The following is a 24,357-nucleotide window of genomic DNA, read 5'->3' as shown; positions in this document are numbered from 1 at the left end:
CGCCAATAAACGCAGCCCTGAACGCAGCATCTTTGTATACAAGGACACTTATTACAGCCTATGTTTTCGGGGAGGGAACGGGACAGGGAACGGTATCCAATTGTAGCCAATTTACGGTAAGAATGTGACAAATTTAAGAGCATGCAGCTATGTCTGAATCAAGCTCTGGGCATCGCAAAGTTACTTGTTTTTCTGCTGTTTGTCTTGCTCCAGCTACAGGGCTAGTCTAAATCCTGATCACTAGTGATGACAGACGTAAATGCATGCTCTAACTTGTGTTTGCAAAGAGGAGCAACCGTGTGATCAGGGACTTCGTCTGTATGGGGGGGGGGGGGGGGCAAACGGCCGAAGTTCAAACATGATATCCTCTATAAGCATAGACATTAAGGAGGTCTACAACTATCGCTTATCTTATGCCATTATCAGACATCTATGCTCACTAGAATTTTGGAGTGGACGAAATTGGAGAAGAGTAAACTGCGGATTTTCAAGTTGAATACCCCATTGAATTTATTACCTTGGCTCCTGAACCTTCCTACACTTACCCACCCTACTATTCGTCCACATTAGACTGCTAAAAGGGGATTAGGGCAAGGAAAAATATCTATGCTATCATCTCTCCCATGGTTTCTTTCTTAAACAACCCAGATTTTCCTCCTGGACTCCAGCCCAGTCAATTTTCTGCATAGACCAATAGAGGTATCCTACAGCTGGGTAATCTGGTGAAGAATAGCAAATTCTGTGAGTTCTCTGCACACCAGACTGAGCCCTCCTCCCCTCTAGAAGAAACACTGGAGAAATTTATAATTCCATTCTTTCCTATGCAAAAAGAGTGTATTGTCTATAAGTGATAAGCAACTCACACCCTTTGAAACTCTTTGCACCCTTATATACACACCTAAACATACTGGGCCTGATTTATCAATGCATGTATACTGAGCACAATGCACAATCAGTATTATATGCACGTATTTAGGCTTTGCATACTCCCGAATTCATCAAGGAACGGATCTCAATAAACGCGTGCTTTTGAAATCGGGGATAGATCTGCTTTTTTCCATTAAATACATTTATTAGGATGATCTTAATGTCTACTGAGCATAAAATACATTTTTGCAGTTGCAGATAATTGCACACACATGTTATAGCATGCATACAAGACTGTCAACAGTACTGATCAGGACTTAGACTAGTCCTTTAGCTGGAGCAAGAGATCTGGCAGAAAAACAAGTAACTTTCAGATGATCAGAGCTTGATTCGGGCATGGCTGCATGCAGGGCCGGATTTACCGCTAGGCAACCTAGGCACCTGCCTAGGGCCTAGCGGCTCTCGGGGGGCACAGCTGGGGGGGACAGGAGCAATTTAAAAAAAAAAATCGGCCCCTCCCCCGACTCGCGGCACCGATGCCGCAAATCGGGGGAGGGGGGGTCGGGTGCCGCGAATCGGGTCCCGGCAGCCTCTTCTCCTCTCAGTGTCTCAGTGATAGAGAGAGGAGGAGAGGCTGCCGGGACCCGACGAGCGATCACGTGACTTTTTTTTAAAATCTGGACTGACTGAGGAGGAGCAGCGCGCCGGAGAAGAAAGGCAATAGAAAGGTAAGTAAAACAACGGAGGGACAGAGGTGGTGATGGTGAAGGGGCACAGAAGTGGTGATGGTGATGGGCACAGAGGTGGTGATAGGCACAGAGGTGGTGATGGTGAAGGGCACAGAGATGGTGATTGACACAGAAGTGGTGATGGTGATTGGCACAGAAGTGGTGATGGTGAAGGGCACAGAGGTGGTGATGGTGAAGGGGCACAGAATTGGTGATAGTGATTGGCACAGAGGTGGTGATGGTGAAGGGCACAGAGGTGGTGATGGTGAAGGGCACAGAGGTGGTGATGGTGAAGGGGCACAGAATTGGTGATGGTGATTGGCACAGAGGTGGTGATGGGCACAGAGGTGGTGATGGTGAAGGGCACAGAGATGGTGATTGGCCCAGAAGTGGTGATGGTGATTGGCACAGAAGTGGTGATGGTGAAGGGCACATGTGATATTGTAAAGGGGCATAAGTGACAATGAAGGGGCACAGTGTGATGATAGAGGGACAAAAGTGACAAGAGCACATACTTGGATTTATGTGTATTATTTTTACAAACAACTTAAGTAAGTATTTCTGCCCTGACTTCAATATTTATTAAGTTGTTTTGACCCAACTACTTAAAAAAACGGGACTGCTCAGTAATTATTTAGGGGTGCCTTTTTCTGCAGCAGGGTGGCCTTGCTCTTTTCACATGTTAGGTACGCCCCCAAAGATGCAAGCCACGCCCTCACCTCCTTTGGCGGCGTGCTGCGCGGCGGCACATGCTTTCACTTCTACGTAACTATAGGGGTATATGGTAGGCTGCAAAAATATAGTGATATGGATTGTTTCAGGGAGGGGGCCCAAAAACAGTATCCTACCTAGGGCCCTATGAGGTCTAAATCCGGCTCTGGCTGCATGCGCTTGTGTTTGGCACGCCCTTACTGTAAATTCACTTCAGCAAAACACCCCTTCCCCGCCCAGTTCACTCCCCGAAATCGTAGGTTGTAGTTAGTGTTCTTTGCGTTCAGGGCTGCGTACCCGGACAAATCTCTCGGTTCTGGCCATGCGCAGAGTGATTTTGCAGTCAATACGCACAAGATCGGCAGATACATGCCTTGATGAATCAGTCCCACTATCTCTTCCATTTATAAAATACTCGTAGAAGATAGACGTACTTATAAACAACGCTTCACTGAGAGAGAGAGAATTGCAAGAGACATTGTTGGCCGTATTGAGTGGCTGAAAGTATACATGGCTACTCACGCCCGTTCACAAAATACCGCTTTTGTTGAAACCCAATAGATTTGACGCGGTGGTATACGTGTCCCGAGCTGTTAAATAAATTAGTATCTGTGGCCTCATGTAGCAGAACAACTATATGTGTAGCCAACACAAGGGTAGGTGGAGTTAACACACTGTTAGCCACAGCCACAATGGTGGCAAGCAAAGCCAATGTAACATGCAATGGTAGGTGGAATCCCACCAACAGCAGCGGAGCCTGTCCACCATATGTAGACCTAACACAAGTCTGCAGCCAGCACACTAGTGGGTGAAGTGAATGCATTAGTTACCAGTACCTAGTGATAGATATATAGAGCATCCTAGTGACTTCTATACTATACAGAGCATCCTAGTAACTGCTATACTATACAGAGCATCCTAGTGACCACAATAAAATACAGAGAGCATACTAGTGTACAATAAATACTGCATCCTAGTGACAACCATACAATACAGATAGCATCTTAATGACCATGATTTAATACAGAGAGTATCCCAGTGATCCCTATACAATACAGAGAGCATCCAAGTGAGAGGCATACAATGCAGAAAGCATCCTAGTTACCAGAATACTATACAGAGAGCATCCCAGTGAATACTACCACACATCCACCACACAATACAGTGAACATTCTAGTGATATTCAATACAGAAAGCTTCTTAGTGATTGAGATAGAGATGCAGGAAGTGGCCGCACGAGTGTGCGCCCACTTCCTAGGCAGCACAGTGGCTTAGTGGTTAGCACTTCTGCCTCATGAGTTCGATTCCGACCATGACCTTATCTGTGTGGAGTTTGTATGTTCTCCCAGTGTTTGCGTGGTTTTCCTCCACTGCTCTGGTTTCCTCCCACGCTGCTAACAAATGGACTGTAGTCTGTGTGTGTGTGTCAGGGAATTTAGACTGTAAGTAACAATGAGGTAGGGATTGATATGAATGACTAATATTAATAATAATAATAATAATAATAATAATATAATAATATCTGTACAGCACTGCAGAATTGGTGGCGCTATATAAATAAATGGTGAAATAAATGGTGATGATGATGGTATGAGCCCATGAAGATTTGTGTTATTCTGCCACTTACGCCCTCTTGTGCCTGGATAGGTGGGATGGGGCATCCTAAAATAAGCTGAATAGAGTAAGATCATGTTGCAAACAGATGCAGATCAGAACAAAGACGCATATGCACCTGAGAAAACTATTTGTGGGTGGTCAAGGGCAGGTGCAAATAGCGGATGATGAAGACGGTCCCCAGCACTAGTGAACCGTTTGTGATTGGCTGTTTACGGATCTTTCACTTTCGCTGACTGGTAATTTCATTTGTTTTAGGGCATATATTATGCATTTGTGTGCATGTTTAAAACATTTTTTTTTAGATGAGACGGGGAGCTGATTCTGCTGTATTAGAGTGGTTTTAGTAGTTTAATTGATGCCTAATATGTTTGTTGCAAATAATATGGTTAAAAACATGGGCGCAAGTGGGAAGTAAGTGTATGTGACATATACCTGGCTAAACCATATATTACTATTGCCAAACGGCACGCAAATTAAGATAATTACCTCTTTGCATATATTCGCAATTGTGGCTTTTTTAATCAATGCAAATTGCCCCTGCGATTTGGGGAACAATTGCAGCTAACTCAGCATCAGAGAGCATCCTAATAGATGTGCAGAGATCATCCAAGTGACCACCATACAACACAGAGAACATCCAAGTGATGGCCATAAAATGCAGAAAGCATTCTAGTGACAGATAATCAATACAGGGAGCATCCTAATTACTGCTATACAATACAATGAGCATTCTAGTGATTGCCATACAATGTACAGCACATTCTAGTGGTAGGTATTTAATAAAGAGAGCTTCCTTTTGAATGCCACATAATAGAGAGAGTGTCCTAGGTATTATGATTATCGTAGATTTGTAAGGCACACTTGTGCTCTGTGGTCCCTTACAGTAGAGAAAGCAGGACATACATAAAACAGGGACATACAAAGTAGATAAAATAAATGCACAGATAAAAACAAACTGCTGAGAGAGCCCTGCTTGTGGCAGAGCTTACTTTCTAAATGGAAGAGGGCACAGCTGAAACAAGAGGAGAGAGTGTGGCCCAGAGTGGAGATTGGGGCATTTGTGAGGGTGTATTTATTTATGTATTTATGTGAGTAGTATCAGCAGGAGTAGGGTAAGCTCTAAGAAAGAGATGGGGTTTCAAAGAGCGTCTAAAGTTTTGAAGGCTGTGTGGAAAGTCTGAATGGGTGTGGTAGGATATTTTTTAAGGTGGTAGCAGCGTGGGAGAAGCATTGTAGGCAGAAGAAAGAGGTGGCTACCAGAGACAAGGCAGCAAGGTGCTGGTCAGAATTAGATCTAAGAAGGAGAGTATTTTGATATAAGATTTGTGATGTATGAAGAGATGGTGTTATTGAGGGCTTTGTAGGTAAGGGTAAGTAATTTGAATTGAATTCTGGAGGACACCACAAGCTAGCGTAGGAATTGCAAAATGGTTCAGCAGATGTGGAGCAGTGAGAGAGATCTGTCTTGCAGTGGCACTTAAAATGCATTGAAGTAGAGATGAACTAGTGAGGGAAATGCAGATAACAGAAGGTTGGAATAGTCAAAAAGGGAGATGATGAGAGAATGGATAAGAGTTTTGTAGCATGTTTGGTAAGAAAAGGGCATATCCTGACAATGTTTCTAAGGTAGATGCGACAGGACGGAGAGAGAGACTGGATGTGAGAAATACAGCAGAGTGTGGAGTCAAGTGTGGCACCGAGGCAATGGGCTTGGGAGACTGAGGAAATTGTAGTGTTATTAACAGTGAGGGAGATTTGAGGGGAGGTGGTGACTCTAGGAGTAGGGAAGATTATAAGCTCTATTTTGGACATGTCGAGCTTTAGATAACATTCGGACATCCATGTAGAGAGAGCAGAGAGACAGTTGGTTAGGGGAGAGGTCAATGAAAGCAATATAGATATGGGTGTCGCCAGCGTACAGGTGGTACTAACATTCAATACAGAGAGTATGCTAGTGACCACTATACAATACAGAGAGCATTCTAGTGACTGCCATACAATACAACGAGCATCCTAGTGACTATCATATAATAGAGAACATTCTAGTAACTGCCATACAATACAGCGAGCATCCTAGTGACTGCCATACAATACCATGAGCATCCTAGTGACTGCCATACAATACCAAGAGCATCCTAGTGACTGTCATACAATACCGAGAGCTTTCTAATGACTGCCATACAACAGAGAGAACATCCTAGTGCCTGCCATAAAATACAGAGAGCATTTTAGTGACTGCTATACAATACAGAAATCACCCTAGTGGGCGATATACAACATAAAGAATATTCTAGTTTATATACACCGATTAGCCACAGCATCAAAACCACTGACAAGTAAATGTAATAACACTGATTATCTCATTACAATGGCACCTGTCAAGCGGTGGGATATATTAGGCAGCAAGTGTGCAGTCAATTCTTAAAGTTGATGTGTTGGAAGCAGGAAAAATGGGCAACCGTAAGGATCTGAGCGACTTTGACAAGGGACAATTTGTGATGGCTAGATGACTGGGTCAGAGCATCTCCAAAACAGCTTGTCTTGTGGAGTGTTTCCAATAGCAGTGGTTAGTACTTGCTGCAAGTGTCCACGGAAGAACAACCGGTGCACTGGTGACAGGTCATGGACACGCAAGGTTCAATGATGCTCGTGGGGCGTCCAGGCTAGCCTGGCTGGTCCAATCCCACAGAAGAGCTACTGTAGCAGAAGTTGCTGAAAAAGTTAATGCTGGCTATGATAGAAAGGTGTCTGAACACACAGTGCATCGCAGCTTGCTGCATATGGGCCTCTGTAACCGCTGACCCCTGAAAGCGCATAGAATGAACATGTCAGCGCCAGAACTGGACCATGGAGCAATGGAAGATCTCCAGGTCAGATGAAACACGTATCTTTTACATCATGTGGATGGCCAGGTGCATGTGTGTCAGGTACCTGGGGTAGAGATGGCACCAGGATGCACTATGGGAAAAAGGCAAGCCAGCGGAGGCAGTGTAATGCTCTGGGCAATGTTCTACTGGAAACCTTGCATCCTGGCATTCATGTGGATGTTATTTTGACACGTAAAACCTACCTAAACATTGTTGCAGACCAAGCACACCCCTTCATGGCATCTGTATTCCCTGATGGCAGTGGCCTCTTTTACCAGGAAAATGTGACGTGCCACACTACAATCATTGTTCTGGAATGGTTTGAGGAACATGAGAAAGAGTTCAAGGTGTTGAAAAACAAACTCGAGCCATGGAGGCCCCACCTCGCAACTTACAGGACTTAAAGGATCTGCTACTAACGTCTTGGTGCTAGATACCACATGATACCTTCAAAAGTGTCAGACGGGTCAGAGCTGTTTCGTTGGCATGAGGGGGACCTATGCAGGTGGTTTTAATGTTGTGGCTGATCAGTGTATATACAATACTGAATGCATCTTAGTGACTGCCATCTAATACAGAGCGTATTCTAGTGACCAATACACAAAATACATTTTCTTTTTTAAATAAATTATAAAAAGGTCTCAGACATCCCCCAGAAAGCCCCATGACGTCATGGGGGGCCATTGGCCTTCCGAGAAAATTCCCAGTAAGGTCTATGGCCAATCTACCCTTGAGTATTAAAAAGCTTATGAGAACAACTATAATACTCATTTACAAACTGCAAAAATTGCACATACTAGACTTTACAGACTGCAGAAAATGCGCCTACCAGTCCGCCTAGCCCATTTTATGATGTACGTCTACGTCACAATAGTTAGAACTGCCCCCAGAAAATCAATATGTGCCTAGCATTTCAGGTTGCAAATCCGCCTGGAAATGTGGAAAGGGTGAAATGCCCATTCAAATTACAACCTATTAAGATTGAAGGACAATCTCATTTCAGTTTTTCTCCGAAAATAATGATTTGTTTAATTTATGAAATTAATCGACATCAGTGTGACATCAAGGGCTAGATTTACTAAACTGCAGGTTTGAAAGTGGAGATGTTGCCTATAACAACCAATCCGATTCTAGTTATCATTTATTTAGTACACTCTACAAAATGACAGCTAGAATCTGATTGGTTGCTATAGGCAACATCTCCACTTTTTCAAACCTGCAGTTTAGTAAATATACCCCAAGTGTTACATTGCTCGAAGTAAGCCTAGAAGCATGCTTTCCTACAAAAAATAAACTAGATGGTGCAAAATATATCCACTTAAAAGCATTAGATTAGAGTCAATCTCTGTCTGATAAAATATGAAATGCTTACTGAAAAAAAAGCCAGGTGACCATGAAACTGTAATAGTCTCAGTCTCCGTTAAAGTGGTACTGCAGGAAGGCAAACATTTCCTTTGAGATGTGTATAATGTCACTGAGGCACACTGGATCATGCCTCTGTGATTTCACTCTTTCCTAGAAAAAGTAAAGGTTTCATTCTTGGGCACATTAGTTCATCGCACAAAAATAGCTACCTCCACTGTAGTTACATTTTGACATTTAAGTCCCAGTACGATCCATTTGTAAGATTGTGATCACAGATTGTATTTTGATATTCCACCAATGGATGGCAGCAGTGGACCACAATGTGGACAATAAGGGTTCCGCTACATACCTTCAGAACAGTAATATTCCAGGCAAAGCTTTCCATGGCTTTCTGGAGCTTCCTGCCCTTCAATCCTTCTTTGGCACCGATCCGATGGAGGTCTTCATGAAAACCCATCCCTAAATCAGCAAGAAAGCAATAGATAAATTCAAGAATAATTCTTTACAAAATAGGTAGATACAGGGATATATCTGTGGAAGCCCTGCATAGATCACAGACATTGATGTAGGCTTCGCTCTAATTCAGATTTATTTTTCTGGAAACGATACCATCAACCAATACAGATGCCTGCTGGTGATCACAGATAGTAATTCTGCTTTTATTTGTTTTACTTTCTTTGTTAGTTTTACCGTATTAGCTTAGTGGATTCCGTACACCTGTAATATTCCCAAAATGCATTATGTGTATCAAGTTTCCATGAAAGTATAAAAGAGCCATTTAGCAACCATTTTGATTTCTCAGAAGTTAAAATAAAATTGCTACTTTATTAAGCTACCAACACCCACGGGAATCTAGATGTTAAGCACGACCATCTAGAACCTGTGTCAGTGAGCACAGCTACTGGCCACACACCTACTACGTGCTGAACAAGCATATCACAATGTAGAGGAGATCTGTCACCATTTGTGGCTCATCCAATAACCTTACACATGTGGAGATGGTGTAAGGTTATTGGATGACCTTACACTCATTCAACCCAGTTTTTCACCATGATATATCAATTCTAATTGGATTTCAGTCTAGTATGATGAACCCGCATATAGTAAGATGTGCTTAGTAAATTCCATTATAAGTCAAGGCATATAAAACACACATATTATGCATAACATTACATAGAATAAAGATAAGTGAGTAATGTTTTTGAAACAAAATGAAAATTGACATATTTCTGGTACCAATCATGTTAGTGAGGTCCACCGCCAACAATTTTTTTCAGTAAGTTAAATAATCATTCCAAGCCCACTTAAACACTGACAGCCCCTGCTGTTAGAATAAGGTAGAGACTTGAATATTTGACATGCCAATGCTCAATATTTTTGTTTCTCATGTCCCTTTTCAAAATAAAGTGTTAAAAAAAAAAAGAATAAGGTAGTTTCCATTTTGAATGACTGCTGCCCTTAAAACATTTACTGCAGTAAACTACATGTATATGTGAGCAATCCCACCCTATAAGGAACTGCAACAAAACACAGGAAGGAAACATTCATGACAATCAGAGGTGTGCTACCTCAGAATGTCAGACTGTGAAAGGGGAACAAGGGGTGGGGGGGCCCTGCTACTTCATAGGGAGAAGGATGTCTGATCAGAATTTTTTCAATTCAGTATGTTGAAGTCTAAAGTAGGGACACATCGCTATGCTGTGTAAAAGAGTAAGGGATCTATTTAAGAAGCAGTGAAGGGCCACAATAAAAGGCTCTTTCACTGCTTTTCGCTATTTAAGAAAGAGTTAACACTGGACAAATATGCAAAACTTGACTCAGCAACTTATTGTAAAGAACAAAAAAATGCAGGTGACCCAGTCCAAGGTAGCCCACTATGGGAGAAGCCGCCTGGGGGACAGATGCCCCCTGCCCCCCAGCCCACACGGTATCACCATAGATCTAAGTTAAGCCTCTTTCTCCATTCGCCAGGTGCGTTAGGCTGCCAGTGAGGAAGGAAAACCTGTAGTTGAGGAGGGGTGGGGGGTCAAGGAGGCACTTGGCTACCATGTTTGCACATATGACACTATAACAGAGCATTACATTTTCTGGTGGTTGGTATCTTCTGCATCTCATAGATGTATTTTACAACTGCTATACGGCTACAAACTGACAGAGGGACAGAAACAATATGCCATACAGATTTTGTTTTTCAATCTGCTCCAAGGAAATGTAAGATTTAGGTAAGGGGGATTAGCTACCATAATGATCATGATTATTTAGCTTTTTCTGAGAAATGTAGACTTTAGTGTCCTGCCGTAGAGCCAGACTGCGGCAGAATAAAGACTGCTCATTGCCTGGCACTCTGGCTGTGTTAGCACAATGAGACTTGGCAAGGAGACAAAATCTATCATGCAATGGGTCTGTGGGAATTACGTGGAGCGGCACTAAAAATAGATGGAGGTATGTGATTAACTGCTAGAGACAATGGTGGGGGCGGTGTTGGATTTTTAACCCCTCACCAAAGGGGATTGCAGTGGCGTGTCATAACGCATTAACCTCCCTAGGTTAGTGGAGTGTACACCATAGGAACAAAAAAAGGGATATTCCCATCATGCACTGTTATGTATATCTTTACACACACACATCTAATAAAATACTACCTTCCATTACTCTTTCGGGATTGTTTTTTGCAGTATTATAAGAAATGCTAGGCTCACAGTTTGTGTTCTGCACCAGTGGGCTTTCTTTGTATAATATCTTATTAAGTAATCCTTTAGTTTCTCTAAAGGAAGAAATGATAGATAGCCAAAAGGAGAGACTTCAAATGTTAATCACTATTTCTCTGTTCAGAGAGTTACCGTCAAGTATTCACCTCCCCATCAGTGATTTCAGAATGTGTAATAATATAATTTATTGAAAAGGATAAAATATTTATGGGGAAGCTACTGTCCTCCTAGCGCACAGAATGATGATAGCCGGGAGTCAGCAAAGGAAAAATGTTTTACTAGTCAAATAAAGCATTTATTAATTTTTTTATATTAAATATATTATTATTTTTTTTTCATCTTTTTTTTTTTTTAAATACGTTTTATTAGTAACATCTTATCTTTAACAGTATTACAAAATATAAAACTCATCTTTAACAATTTTAATTATATTTTTAATATTATTATTATTATTATTATTATTATTATTATTATTGTTGTTGTTTTTAATGAATTTGGAACTGGAAGTCCAAGTCCAGATACCAAATTCCAATGAACATTTTATGGTGATTTAAATCCAGAGGAAGTAGTTAGTATTAAAGTTGTGGCTAATTTTAAGACTTTTACAGCCTTTTGTCATGACCAATATCTATGATTCCCATAGACACCTACTGGAAATCATTGTTCAACTAAACAGCTATAATGCTCTAATGTCTAAAAAAATTGTTGGTTTTATAATAGGGTGCAGAGGGCAGCAGAAGTACAGGGGCACAGTAAACCACAAAGCTCACTTTACACTAGGAACCCTTCACAGGACCTAAACCTATTTTTTTTTTCTCCTGTATCGATATAATCCCCATCCATCTTGTCTCTTTATTTGTCAGCCGTCCCTAATAATACTAAAGGGTACCTTTAAAACAAATTGCATTGAATACAAAACTAAATTGCATAACTTTTTACACAAATCGGCCACCTATACTAATTGTTGCCCCTGCACAATGTTGTGTTTACAAATCTTGTGGACCCAAACAGACATACTGAAAGCCTTGAAACTTAACCCCAGACAGCACCTTATAGGTGGCCATAATGGGCCTATCGTGTTGCTCAGTCAGAGCTCCCAGTGATGGCATCACTGCTGAATTTGGTCACACACGTAGGTTAAGCGGATGTTTCACTTCTGGGTTACACTCAGGCCTGTTACTGCTGTTGCAAGACAACTGCACACACAGGCTGATACCACAGTTTTTACAAGCCCAATAATAATACAATCATTATTAACTGAATTATTATCAGGCATTGCACTCATTTTGGCAGGGTCGTCTTTTCCACTGGACACAATGGGCAAATGCCCGGGGGTCTCACGGGCAAGAGGGTCCCATAGGTAGGGCTTTTTCTTAATTTGAAAAAATAATCCGGCAAAAAAAAACAACTTACCCTTTGCGGTCAGGTCAGGTGGTGATCTGGCTCCCTCCCAGTTCCACTGGGAGGGAGCCGGATCACTCCGACATTTTCATTGAGGAGCGCAGCAAGGAGGAGCCATGATGCGAGAAGCAATGGAGAAGCAAGCGAAAGTCAAAGAAGCGGAAAACAGAAAATAAGAAAAAAGAAGAGAAGAAGGGGGCGCAATCGGAGAATGAGGTAAGTGAAGGGGGATTTGATTTTTTAGTTGCTGTACTTCAAGGGTGGCAGAGCAAGAACATTAACAAAAAGTGATTATATATATATATATATATATATATATATATATATATATATTCTGTGGTTGTGTAGGTAGGGGCCCAGTGCACTGCTTTGTCCGGGGGCCCATAATGTTGGTAAGATGGTCCTGCATTTTGGGGTTACACTCTGTGATACATATGGTCAATGGTACCAGTGAAAGTTTACAGTACAAAGTTTTAAAGCATTGTAACAACCGTGGGAAAAGTATGAAAAGAGAGGGGTATAAAAAGTGGTTGATTGTAAAAAGTGGTTTACAATCAACCAATAGTTGTTTTCTTTTCCGAACTATCTGGGATACTTCCAATTTTCTAGGAGTTCTCCCGGAAGAGCGTTGCAACCTCCCGCATCCTGCGCAATTCTCTAGTTTAGTGGGTAGGGGTGATGCGATTCACAGCAAAATGCGCCATCCTGGCTCCCCCCTCCGCTGTACTATGCAGTAAATAGCGGCATTGAGCAGCAGGAGCAGTGCTGAATGATGTGATTCGCGCAGCCATGCCCCTCAGAATTGGCAGCAGGTTCTATGGAGAACAGATCAAAAATATCAGCAAGTGTGAACCAACCAGATGCTGCTATTTGCGGAACCTTCCAAACTTCTCTGATATGATTGCTGTTAAAACCAGTGATCAGAATTTATGACAAGGGATGACAATAATTGCTTTAATTGCTGAGAGGTCATCAAAATAGATGCTGCATTCTAAAACTGGAGACACTTTTAAACACAAATGGCAGCATAAGTTGAAAGATGGAACTGGAAACCCAAGTCAGGGCTAAAATTCTGGTCACGCAAGCACAGATGGATCCAGCAGTATCACTCAGCTTCCTGGCGATATTTTCTAGGTAAACTGCTGGTATAAATGCAGGTCCTGTTGCATGCCATCAATAATTGTATGATTAGTAATTCTCCCCTTTGAAACTAAAATAAATTGTTCCCTAATTTTAAATCCAGAAGGCAGGCAGTGACATGTATGTGTTTGAACTGCATTCTTTAAATGCTTGGAGTGCACAGGATGGACTAATATCCCAAGACGTCTGTTGCTCAGTGACATCACAGCAGTCTCATGCACCATGATATCACAGAACCTGGTAAGGCAACAACAGCAAAAGGTAACTGGAATGTGAGACATTTGAAATGCATATCTAGACCTAAATGCAAATGATAGTGCATCAGACTTTACTAAAACGGTAAAATGCACAAAATATAATATTAGCATCTGTCCAGCACAAACGGAATGTTGTGAATGGAATGTAAAGTATTTTGTTCTTGTTCTTTACAAGGATGAACTTCTGGAGTGCAGAAAGCTAGCAGTGACCTTGACAAAGACAGTGTCGTTCTTTCAAAAACCAAGAATGCCCACGGCAGATAATGACCAACTGACCCATCTAATCTGAAGATTTTCTATTTTCAGGATAGATCTGTGGTTAGCCAAGACACATTAAAATTCTTATACTATTGTGTTATCAACTACATTTGCTGGAAATATGTTCCAAGTATCTACTACTCCTTCAGTAAAATAGTATTTTTAGCATTACTGCAGGGTGTTCTCTTACCCATTTGTGACCTAACATTTCATTTGTCTCTGAAAAAGACTCTCTCCTGAAGTTTGGTGGAACATTTTATGTACTTCAATAATTTATTTTGGCTCACCATTTTTATTTCATTCCTATAGGCTGTACCTATTGTGCTTCATTATTCTTTAATGGTGAGCTTTGTGCTTAAGACCCGGCCCCAATTTTGTAGCCCCTTCTGTTCAATTTTATCAACATCCATCTGGAAATTAAGTCTTCAAACAAATGCTGGTGAGGTCTATCGAGCTAAATCTTTCTACAGTCAAATTACATAGTTAATTCTACTACTGATCCTTCTGCCTATACAGACAGTTATTTTATTAGCCAGGGGTATGACTAGACATTTATGGGCCCCATAGCAAAAATTTGGTAAGGGCTTTAAGATCTACAATAAAAAACAAAGATGTCGCCAGGCGCCTGTCCTGACCTGTGTAAATCATGTAGCGAGCACAACAAAATACAAGATTTTTGAATATGTGCTAAGGGTGAGCGGGACTCACGCTGCAGCAATACCCTATAGTTGCTAAGGCCATTTCCAATCTGTCTCAGCAGTGCACAGGTTTCCAGGGAGAAAGAAAATACTCACCAATCACGAAGCACCGGAATGGAAAGTATTTCCTTCCTCTGCCATGAGAGGAAGAGGGCCAGGCCAGTGACATCATTGCACATTCAGCACACACCCGGCAAAAATGAGAAGGAGCCAAGAGATGGGGGAGCTCTAAAAGACCCTCAATCTCCCTAATCCAAGCTCCTACAGATGCAGAGGTAGCCTTGTTTGAAAGAGGGGACTCCCCAGACAACATAGCCCCTACACCAGTGATGGAACTACCATTGGAGTGGCAGGTGCAGTTTACCGGGGCCCATGGAGATAATGGGGCCGCTGAGTGCAGATGCAGAAGATCGGGGCCCCGGTTCCCACCTCCCTGCCTTGGGGACCACAGTTCACTAGTTCTGCACTACCCTACATGAAATAGAAAAAGAACCAGTATACAGAATATGTATAAATATTCCCCATTCCTAATCCATGCAAATCATGCCTCAGTTACCAAAATCCCTGCCCCTATCGTGCCCATCTAATTCCCTGTTGGAGGTGTGGCATGTATGGAAATTTACACACATAAGATTTACATACGTGACCTTCCCCTTTCCCCTTTTTTACCACCTTCTGGAAACAGATTTTACATACTTGTGTCCTCTGGTACAACAGTGCTAAACGCATACCACCATAATAATATATCCCTAAAGTGCAATGACGGCACAGAAGTTTCCACTACAATGGAAACACACTGCTCTGACTAGCTACTAAAAATAGCTGTAAATTTGAATCAACATCTGTTGTTCGATTGAACAAAGCTATGAAAATAGTGGGCAGAGAGACAGAAAATGTACAAATGATTTTATGTTATGATATGACAACACAGGACAGCCACGTATCATGCTGGTACCTTCCTTTCAGTATATATTGCAAAAAACATTATTTGTTGTCTATCATAAACAAGGAATGAAATATTCATAACAGGAAACATATTGTTCTCCATTCGCATAGTACACTAGTTTCCTATCACCTGTTAACCAAATTTCTATCCTGCAAGTACAATAAGAGAACTAGCAATTACTGAATTGTGCATCTCACCAGGGTGGTCTGGACTGGATCCGAAGATCATTCAGAGCTGACCGCTCAAGTTGTGCTTTGCGTCTAGGGTAAACTATAGATTTTAAGGGTAATTAAGAGAGAGTTGTTACTGTGCTCTTAAGTTCTTTTATCCTAAACTGAATAGTCATTTTTGCATAAACACACTCTATGTGCTACAAACATCCACTTTCGACAGAGGGCCTGCACTATAAGCAGCACTCTGCACCCTAGCTTGTCACCCATCCCTTTGCTGAAACTCAAGAAAGAAAGACGAATGGTAGCAGATATGGAATCTCCTGGGTTACAAGCTCTATGTACACACACTGAAACCCTTTTGCAAGATTTCTATTCAATAATACGTTTGTGGATCCTTTGGCCTTCAGTGGGCAGTGATATCTGTAAAAGCACGTAAAGCCAGAGATCAGATTTGTGTGGTCATGGTCCAGTCTCTTAAGGTTTAATGCTTGTGCATTATAGGAACTGCAAAGTTTTAAAGTTTTGCATGAAGCTTACTATTATTAATAGTACTGACCATGCCAACATCACCCATAAAGCTTGGTATTCTCTCTTTTGCACTTTGCACTGAAAATGACAAATTTACTGGCAATTGATGGGGTTAATATCCCACGTCTTATATCTGAGGGAACATACTGAATTGTTGTGTACACTTGATACATCCATTCTCTGCACACACAGTAATTAGGGTAATCAGTGTAATTACTGGCTGGCGTTAGAAGACTGCTGCAGTAGCGACAGAAAAGAAGGTAAGAGGGATAAAAGAAGATGAAGAGAAAATAATTGTGTAATGACAGGCAATCTATTAATGGATAAATAGATACGGATACGTTTCTATAAACATCTGCATCTTCCATGCTTAAATGGTAAAAGATCAGAGCGTGAAGTGAAGAAAGCAAAGAAAATAAGGTTTGGGAGTGCAGTAAGGCAAGAAAGGAAGGAGAGTAATGTATTAAGGCATGAGTTATATCATACAAAATGTTTGAAATCTGTGCTTGTCCAGCTATAAATGTGCAGCATTCATAGGTTCTCAATACTGTGGTGAACGGGGAAGGAGGGAACGAGCCTCTTATGTCACACAAGAGTAATTAATCGAAGTAGAGGCTGCATGCAATGTTTTCAGCGTTGAATCACTATTGTGTGACCAGTCACCACAGGAGCAGTTCAGCTCTTTTGAACGCTGCACTTTTCTACATTTAAGCGCCCCCATGTGACACCACCCTAAATAAAGGCAGGATATTCAGGTCTAAAAGGGGGAGAAGAGAGTACAACATTGCAAAAGTGTCAAGTAAGAGAAAGTAGACAGAGTAAAAGACTGAAGGGGAGTAAGTTATGAGGGAGAGTAAAGAAAGGAAGTATGAGAGTGAAGTGAAAGGAAAGTGTTCGGTAAATAAGATAGTAAAGAAATTAAGTGGCATAATATATTTGAGAGAAAGGAAGGCAACTGAAGTATAAGGAATTAGAGCTAAAGGTAACGTTTGAAAGAGTAAAGAAACAATGGAGAGCAAGGTATGGCAGCTAGAAGCAATGAAAGGAAAGAATGAGTGGTAAGATGAAAGAAGGTGGCGCCAACCTAAAGAAAGAAGAGTAGAGTATATAAGAATATATTTATGTAATATAGAAAAGAACAAAGCGGGTGTGGTATGAGAAAAGAAAGGAGCATAGGGTATATAAGAATGGACAAATAAGAAAGAAAGGAAGAAAAGTAAGGGAGAAAAAAATAACAAAAATATAGTGTACCAATAAATAAAGGAAGTAAAATGCAGCATGTATAAGGAAAGAAAGGAGAACAAGGTACAAGAGCATACAATGAGACGGAGAGAAGAGATGCAGGAGCTACAAGACTACAGAGTAAGAGCAGATGATAATTAATCGAGAAAGGAAAGGCAACAGAGTGAGGGCAGATAGCGACTAGTGAGAATAAGTAAAGGCCACAGACTGAGGGCAGATAGCGACTAGTGAGAACAAGTAAAGGCCACAGAGTGAGGTAGTGAGAACAAGTAAAGGCCACAGAGTGAGGGCAGATAGAAATTAGTGAGAACAAGTAAAGGCTACAGAGCGAGGTAGTGAGAACAAGTAAAGGCCACAGAGTGAGGGCAGATAGCGACTAGTGAGAACAAGTAAAGGCTACAGAGTGAGGTAGTGAGAACAAGTAAAGGCCACAGAGTGAGGGCAGATAGCAACTAGTGAGAACAAGTAAAGGCCACAGAGTGAGGGCAGATAGCAACTAGTGAGAACAAGTAAAGGCCACAGAGTGAGGGCAGATAGCAACTAGTGAGAACAAGTAAAGGCCACAGAGTGAGGGCAGATAGCAACTAGTGAGAACAAGTAAAGGCCACAGAGTGAGGGCAGATACCGACTAGTGAGAATAACTAAAGGGCACAAAGTGAGGGCAGACAGCGACTAGTGAGAATAAGTAAAAAGCACAAAGTGAAAGTATATAGTGTTGATTCTGGATAGGACACCCAAAAGAATAATAAATAAATGATGATGATGATGATGTATTAACTATGTCGTTTGTAAAAATAAAGTTGTAAGTTATATTGTCACAACAAAGAGGCAATATCTGAAAGGAATCATGACCTGACTTATACAGTCGTATTTGTGGGGTTACAAATAGATGGCACAATAGACATCTGTAACCTACAGATTCATTATTGACATGTATCAGAAGTAACTGATCTTATGTATTTATAGCTAGATGCTCCCCAATTTGTGATAACCAGTCTTACAAGATGTAATGCCTAGAGTACTTATCGCAGCTTAGCACCTCAGAAACCGATTATCTTGATCGATTCTGATAAGGTTAATGTATTCTCTATATTGCCATTACGAAATATTAATCACTGTTGAATCATATAGAATTAATTATGATAGATCAATTCAGATCAATCAGCCCCCTTATACCATAAAGTCTAATGATGTAATGTCCCATAGGTTGTAAGCTTGCGAGCAGGGCCTTCTCACCTCTTTGTCTGTTTTACCCAGTTTATTAGTTTACTGTGTTTGTCCCCAATTGTAAAGCGCTACGGAATATGTTGGCGCTATATAAATAAATGATGATGATGATGATGATTTAAGTAGGATGTTTGAACCAATTTGCAATTAAATAGTGACACAGATTGAATGCAGAGTGTAGTAATACATGAAGGACTTCAACCAAATCCACACAAACAAAATGTGTAACTGTAGGGATAGTGAATCGCTAAATCACTGTAATATAATCATTATTACAAAGTCCTTTCTCTAAAGATACAGCGTAGACTTTTCCTTTACACTCAATATATAGCTCATATAAGTGTTGCTGCATATAAAGGTCTATGTGAATGTAAACACAGGGGGGTAAATTTATCAAGCTGTGAGTTTTGGAAAAGTAGAGATGTTGCCTATAGCAGATTCTACTTATCATTTATTTAGTACATTCTACAAAATGACAGCCTCAGTGAAAAACTATTTTGTAGTGATGAACCTACCCTCCCCAAGTACCAAAACTGTAGAGGCCCATGTACAATACCCCTGAGTTATATTACTTAACAGAAAACTACTGTCCTTTGTTATTAGCTACTTCAGGCATTGAAAGGCTACAGTGTCTTCTAAACAGTAGGGGCCTGATTCATTAAGGATCTTAACTTGAGAAACTTCTTATTTCAGTCTCCTGGACAAAACCATGTCACAATGCAAGGGGTGCAAATTAGTATTCTGTTTTGCACATAAGTTAAATACTGACTGTTTTTTCATGTAGCACAGAAATATCAACTTTAAATGTCAGTGTACAAATAAGCTATCAAGTATTTGTGTGCTACATGAAAAATCAGTCACTATTTAACTTAAGTGCAAACAGAAAACTAATTTTCACCCCTTGCATTGTAACATGGTTTTGTCCAGGAGACTGAAATAAAAAGTTTCTCAAGTTAAGTTCCTTAATGAATCAGGCCCTAGGTCTTATATAGGGAAGATCATTCAAGATCATTACCTTATTTCAAACATCTTTATTACTGATAATTGCAGAAAACATTTACATACATAGCTGGGACTGCTGTTTTAGCCCTTTCAGGTAAACAAGATGCATTTTAAGCTGACACTTTGTGAACCTGCTGCTTGGCTTCAGCTTGGCCATAAACGTGGTAGGGCATATTGGACTATGATATGCAGCCAGATCACTCTCTGGGGCCTGTTTGCGCAGTCAGAAGATGAATGCACACATAGACTGATAGCGGTCATCTTTCAACTACATTAAGCAACCTCTATTGATTTTTATAGGATCATTATCTGCCTTTGTGATTGTTTTAGGGCCAATTGTCCGATATCAATTGTGTATAAATGTGTGGCCCGCATAAGCTCAGTAGCAGCTCCTCAATTGTAAAGTGCTGGGGAGTAAGCTAGCTCAATATAAATAAATGCTAATAAACAGATAACTCTTGACCCAAATCCTTTATAGCCATTGTGACCCACGTACAGATAGAGAACTGCAATCAAATTGAATAAAATATATTACATTTAAAGATTATTTTTTTCTACTTAGAGTTTGCAAAGTGCCTAATGTATTCCACATGAATCAACACAGATTTGTTTCTGTAACAACAGACAGACAAGCCTGCTGCTAATTTATTTCTGCTACAAAACAAACCTTGCATTAATTCTGCAATCTGCTGACGAAGTGTCCCCACAGAGACTCATGGGATTAACCTCTCCAGGAAATGATTAGCTCTATAAAACATGCTCTATTAACGGGTCTTATATTTGTCTACCTGGGGGATTGCTTGCTCATAGAAATGTTCATGAAATCCCTTAAAAAAAAGGAGGGTGGCCTATCACTACATTATTACGTCAGCCTATCCTTTCTGTGAATAATTGAAACACACCATAGAACGCATAAAACGTGCACAGACTTCTGGAAGGTAACAGATAATTTGTCCTCAGAGAATTTAAAGGGATCCCCTTTTTAAGAACTAATTTGATTTCATCTCTGTCGACAAAAATGTTATTGCTCCCTAGAAAGAAAATTTAATGTACTTCAGTTTATGCATATAATGGAGTTCATTTATGAACGTGGGAGAGTGTGTACATGCATCGCAAATACCTTTAATTTCTGCATTTTGATGTCATACTCCTACTTTAGGAACACTGCATCTGTTTTTAAGGTCACATGCACAGTACAATAGCACAGATATTTGTTGGAAATTGCAGGAAAAGCAAAATTCTCTTTATGATAGCTGAGCTAACTGCATACTTGCCAACTCTCCCAGAATATCCGGGAGACTCCCAAAATCTGGGTCAGTCTCCCTGGCTCTCGAGAGAGAGGGCAATTCTCCCGATTCCCGGGTGGCTGTGGAAAGTAAATGAAGGAGACGGGGCTTATTGGCGCCACGGACACGTCATTGTGGCCCCGCCCCCTAGTTTTATATGATGAAAAGGGTGGTGCCAGCTTTGGGGGCGGGGCTAATGGCAGAATTCTTTGAGCCCCGCCCCCACACACCCACCTGACCCCCGGACCTCACGGGACTTAACATGCCAATGTTGGCAACTATGGCTAACTGGTGATAGGCAAATCGGGCATTCTAGACAAAATACAAGATATTGGCAATATGTATGATTTTGTGCATAAATGCAAAAATGAGATTTCATTATGTGGCACAAAATATTCTAATGAACTTTAAGGGGTAAGGACCACATATTATTTGGAGGTGTTTCTGATATAGTGAGAATCCACTTTTTAGCCATGCAAAATTTCCACATTTTTAAACTACCTCCGAGGTTCAATTCATTCATAGAAACACATTCTGCTAAGTCTGGCTCAGTCTCATTTAGAGAAGGCCACATTTTTGAGCCCGAACGCAAGCATAAATTTATGGTTTAGAAACGGCGTATCTTAAAATATGTGCAACTCAAATTACGCTGTAAATATGTGGCTGCAATTTCTAGGCGTATCTTGCAGTCAAAGTAGAATAAGGCAGTCATCATCACTGTTTTACAAATAGGATTAATAAATAGAATATGAGCCCCTTCCTAACCTAAATAAGTAACCAGCACAGGGTGGAATTCTTTAGGGAAATCACTCCTGCAAAAAACATGCGTCTTTTACCCCAGGACAAGCCCTGTGTTGAATGCCACTGAAGTGCCTCCTGACATCCCTAAGTGTGCTTGTGGTACACGCTGACTGCTTGGGCATGCTGGCACTTGTAGAAATACAACATGGGATTTGGCAAATCTATTTGTGATAAAATAATACCACAATTGGTGTCTGTTTCCTTTTTTTTTCTATGTTATGTTTGTGGAATTAAAAGCGCCAGCATGTTAATGCTGCCAAAGCATGTTGTAGCTTGTTGATCTATGTGTAGTTCCACAAACATACCTAATCGTAAAAGCAACACCAAAAAACCTGTCACTGATTGTTGTATTACTTTATTTAAAATAACGACTCTCTCAAAGTACCTGTTTACCACTTTATTACACTCCTAACTCCATATGAACAAACAAAACAAAAACCTAATAGAACGATGAGTGCTGTTCACGCATTGACCCCTTTCATATATATGTGTTGTTGTTACTCGCTCTATCAGAGTTTTTTCTATTTTATTCCCCTATCGACCAGTGCTGCCAGGGCTTATTGTGTATAAAATGATGTTTGTCTTCAACACATTACCTGGAAACCTACCATTCAAGAGGTGCCAGGATGAGCCCCATTGCTCTCCAGGACAAGGACTTGGCGGGTCTCCCTATTATAGTGTGACCAGCCCAGCCTGCCATAGCCTGCTGCTGGTTGCCACTTTTGCAGGGGAGACTCCTCTGGTTCTAATTACTTATTTTAGGGGAGGTAAACTATTTATTTATAAGTACTAAACATTATGATCATCATTATCACATATCTTTACGCCACCTGTGTATCTGGAGATGTGGCCTATAAACAGGCTACATCTTCGGGGGACATGTGCACACCCCTATTGGACACAACTTATACCTGGTCGCCCGATCCTCCTCTCCAGGCGTAGGGGAACAGGTGCAAGTTACATTTAACTCTATACACAGACGCATGTGTAGTGCGAGAAAACGTATTGCTACACACCAACTCTAAATCATTTGTGTAAATAAATGCCCCATTACTGTCAAGATGTAAAATATTAATTATAAGTGTGCTCCAATCTGCGCATAGTAGGAATATAAAATATACTGTGCACTGACCATTTTGCTTCAGCTCTTTACCGTGTCTCTTCTTAACATTTACAAAAGCAAAATTGGGACAAAATAAGCTGCACCATCCAACAACACCCAGGGGTATATTTACTAAACTGCGGGCTTGAAAAAGTGGAGATGTTGCCTATAGCAACCAATCAGATTTTAGCTGTCATTTATTAGGTGCATTCAACAAAATGACAGCTAGAATCTGATTGGTTGCTATAGGCAACATATCCACCTTTTCAAGCCGCAAGTTTAGTAAATATACCCCCAGTTTCTTCCACAGCCACATACCATCCAGGTTCTGTAAGTTTCAGAATTGGGTCACACAAAAATCAGTACTACTACATGTAGGTAACCCAGAGCTCCAGCGCTCCACATGTATGTATGGCACACAGAGTATGTCCTTTTTCAAAGTACACTCCACAAATTATCATAATGCCAATATACACAATGGGCCCGAGTCATTAAGGAGAGCAAGACAAAAAAAAAGGAGTAAATTTGATCCTGACAAACCATGTTACAATGCAGGGGGTGCCAACTAGATTATTATTTTGCATGTAAGGAAAATACTGGCTGCTTTTTCAGGTAGTACACAAATACTTGATAGCTTTATTTTTACACTGAAATTTAAAGTGGATCTAGGGCATGCCCTACCCCAACTATAAATCTGTCTCCACATTTTAAATTTACCTCCCCCTCCAATGCAACATGGTTTTGCCAAGGTGCAAAGTTACTCCTTTTTTATGCTTTTCTCTCCTTAATGACTCAGTGGATGCTGTATTACAGAATAATAGCAGCTGGCCTGACAGAGAGTATAGCAGTTTGACTTGGAAGCCAAGTCGAGCAATTAACATACTAGGAGAGCTATATTACAGGCAACTGCCAGTCATGTCACCACGCAGCCATCTCTACACATTCTGCCCTTCCTTAGCCAATATCCCAGCAGCTCATAATGAACGAGTGTTAATTATATTGACACTTGAGCTTGTACCAATTAATCCCAGAGTGCCCTCTCCCACACACTGAGCAGCTATGGTAACTACTTTACATAAGTACTCTTTAGTTACCACTTAGGTTCCCTAACACATTAAAGAACATGTATAAGCAGGAAAACGGACTGGCCATTAAATTGACGCTTCCGCTTATATTATATCAAAACATTTGGTCTGTTAAAATGCATTTCTGGCCATACTTCTTCCCCTTTTTGTGCTGGGTAGAGGCACGAGGCAGGGATGTCCCCTCTCGCCAGCCCTGTTCACCATAGCTATAGAGCCCTTGGCATGTATGATAAGGGCACATCCTAGAATCTGTGGACTCAGGCCTGGGGATGGAGTAGACAAGGCCGCGCTTTATGCCGACAACATGCTCCTTTTTCTACAACACTCTGGGTGATCCCTTGCCACTCT

The 24,357-nt window shown here is 41.0% G+C and overlaps 1 protein-coding gene across 2 annotated transcripts in view; it reads right to left on the bottom strand.

The window, feature by feature from the left end:
- Positions 1-24,357, bottom strand: part of LOC142094596 (inactive phospholipase C-like protein 2) — a 161,450-nt gene that overhangs the window by 9,876 nt on the left and 127,217 nt on the right. For both annotated transcript variants that reach the window (XM_075176913.1, XM_075176914.1), the window contains one exon: positions 8,505-8,614. In XM_075176913.1, the coding sequence (XP_075033014.1) occupies positions 8,505-8,614 (110 nt within the window). The remainder of the gene's footprint in view (positions 1-8,504; positions 8,615-24,357) is intronic.

Source organism: Mixophyes fleayi, chromosome 6, assembly GCF_038048845.1.
Source record: "Mixophyes fleayi isolate aMixFle1 chromosome 6, aMixFle1.hap1, whole genome shotgun sequence".
Classification (NCBI taxonomy): domain Eukaryota; kingdom Metazoa; phylum Chordata; class Amphibia; order Anura; family Limnodynastidae; genus Mixophyes; species Mixophyes fleayi.
This window is presented reverse-complemented; position numbering and strand designations above follow the sequence as displayed.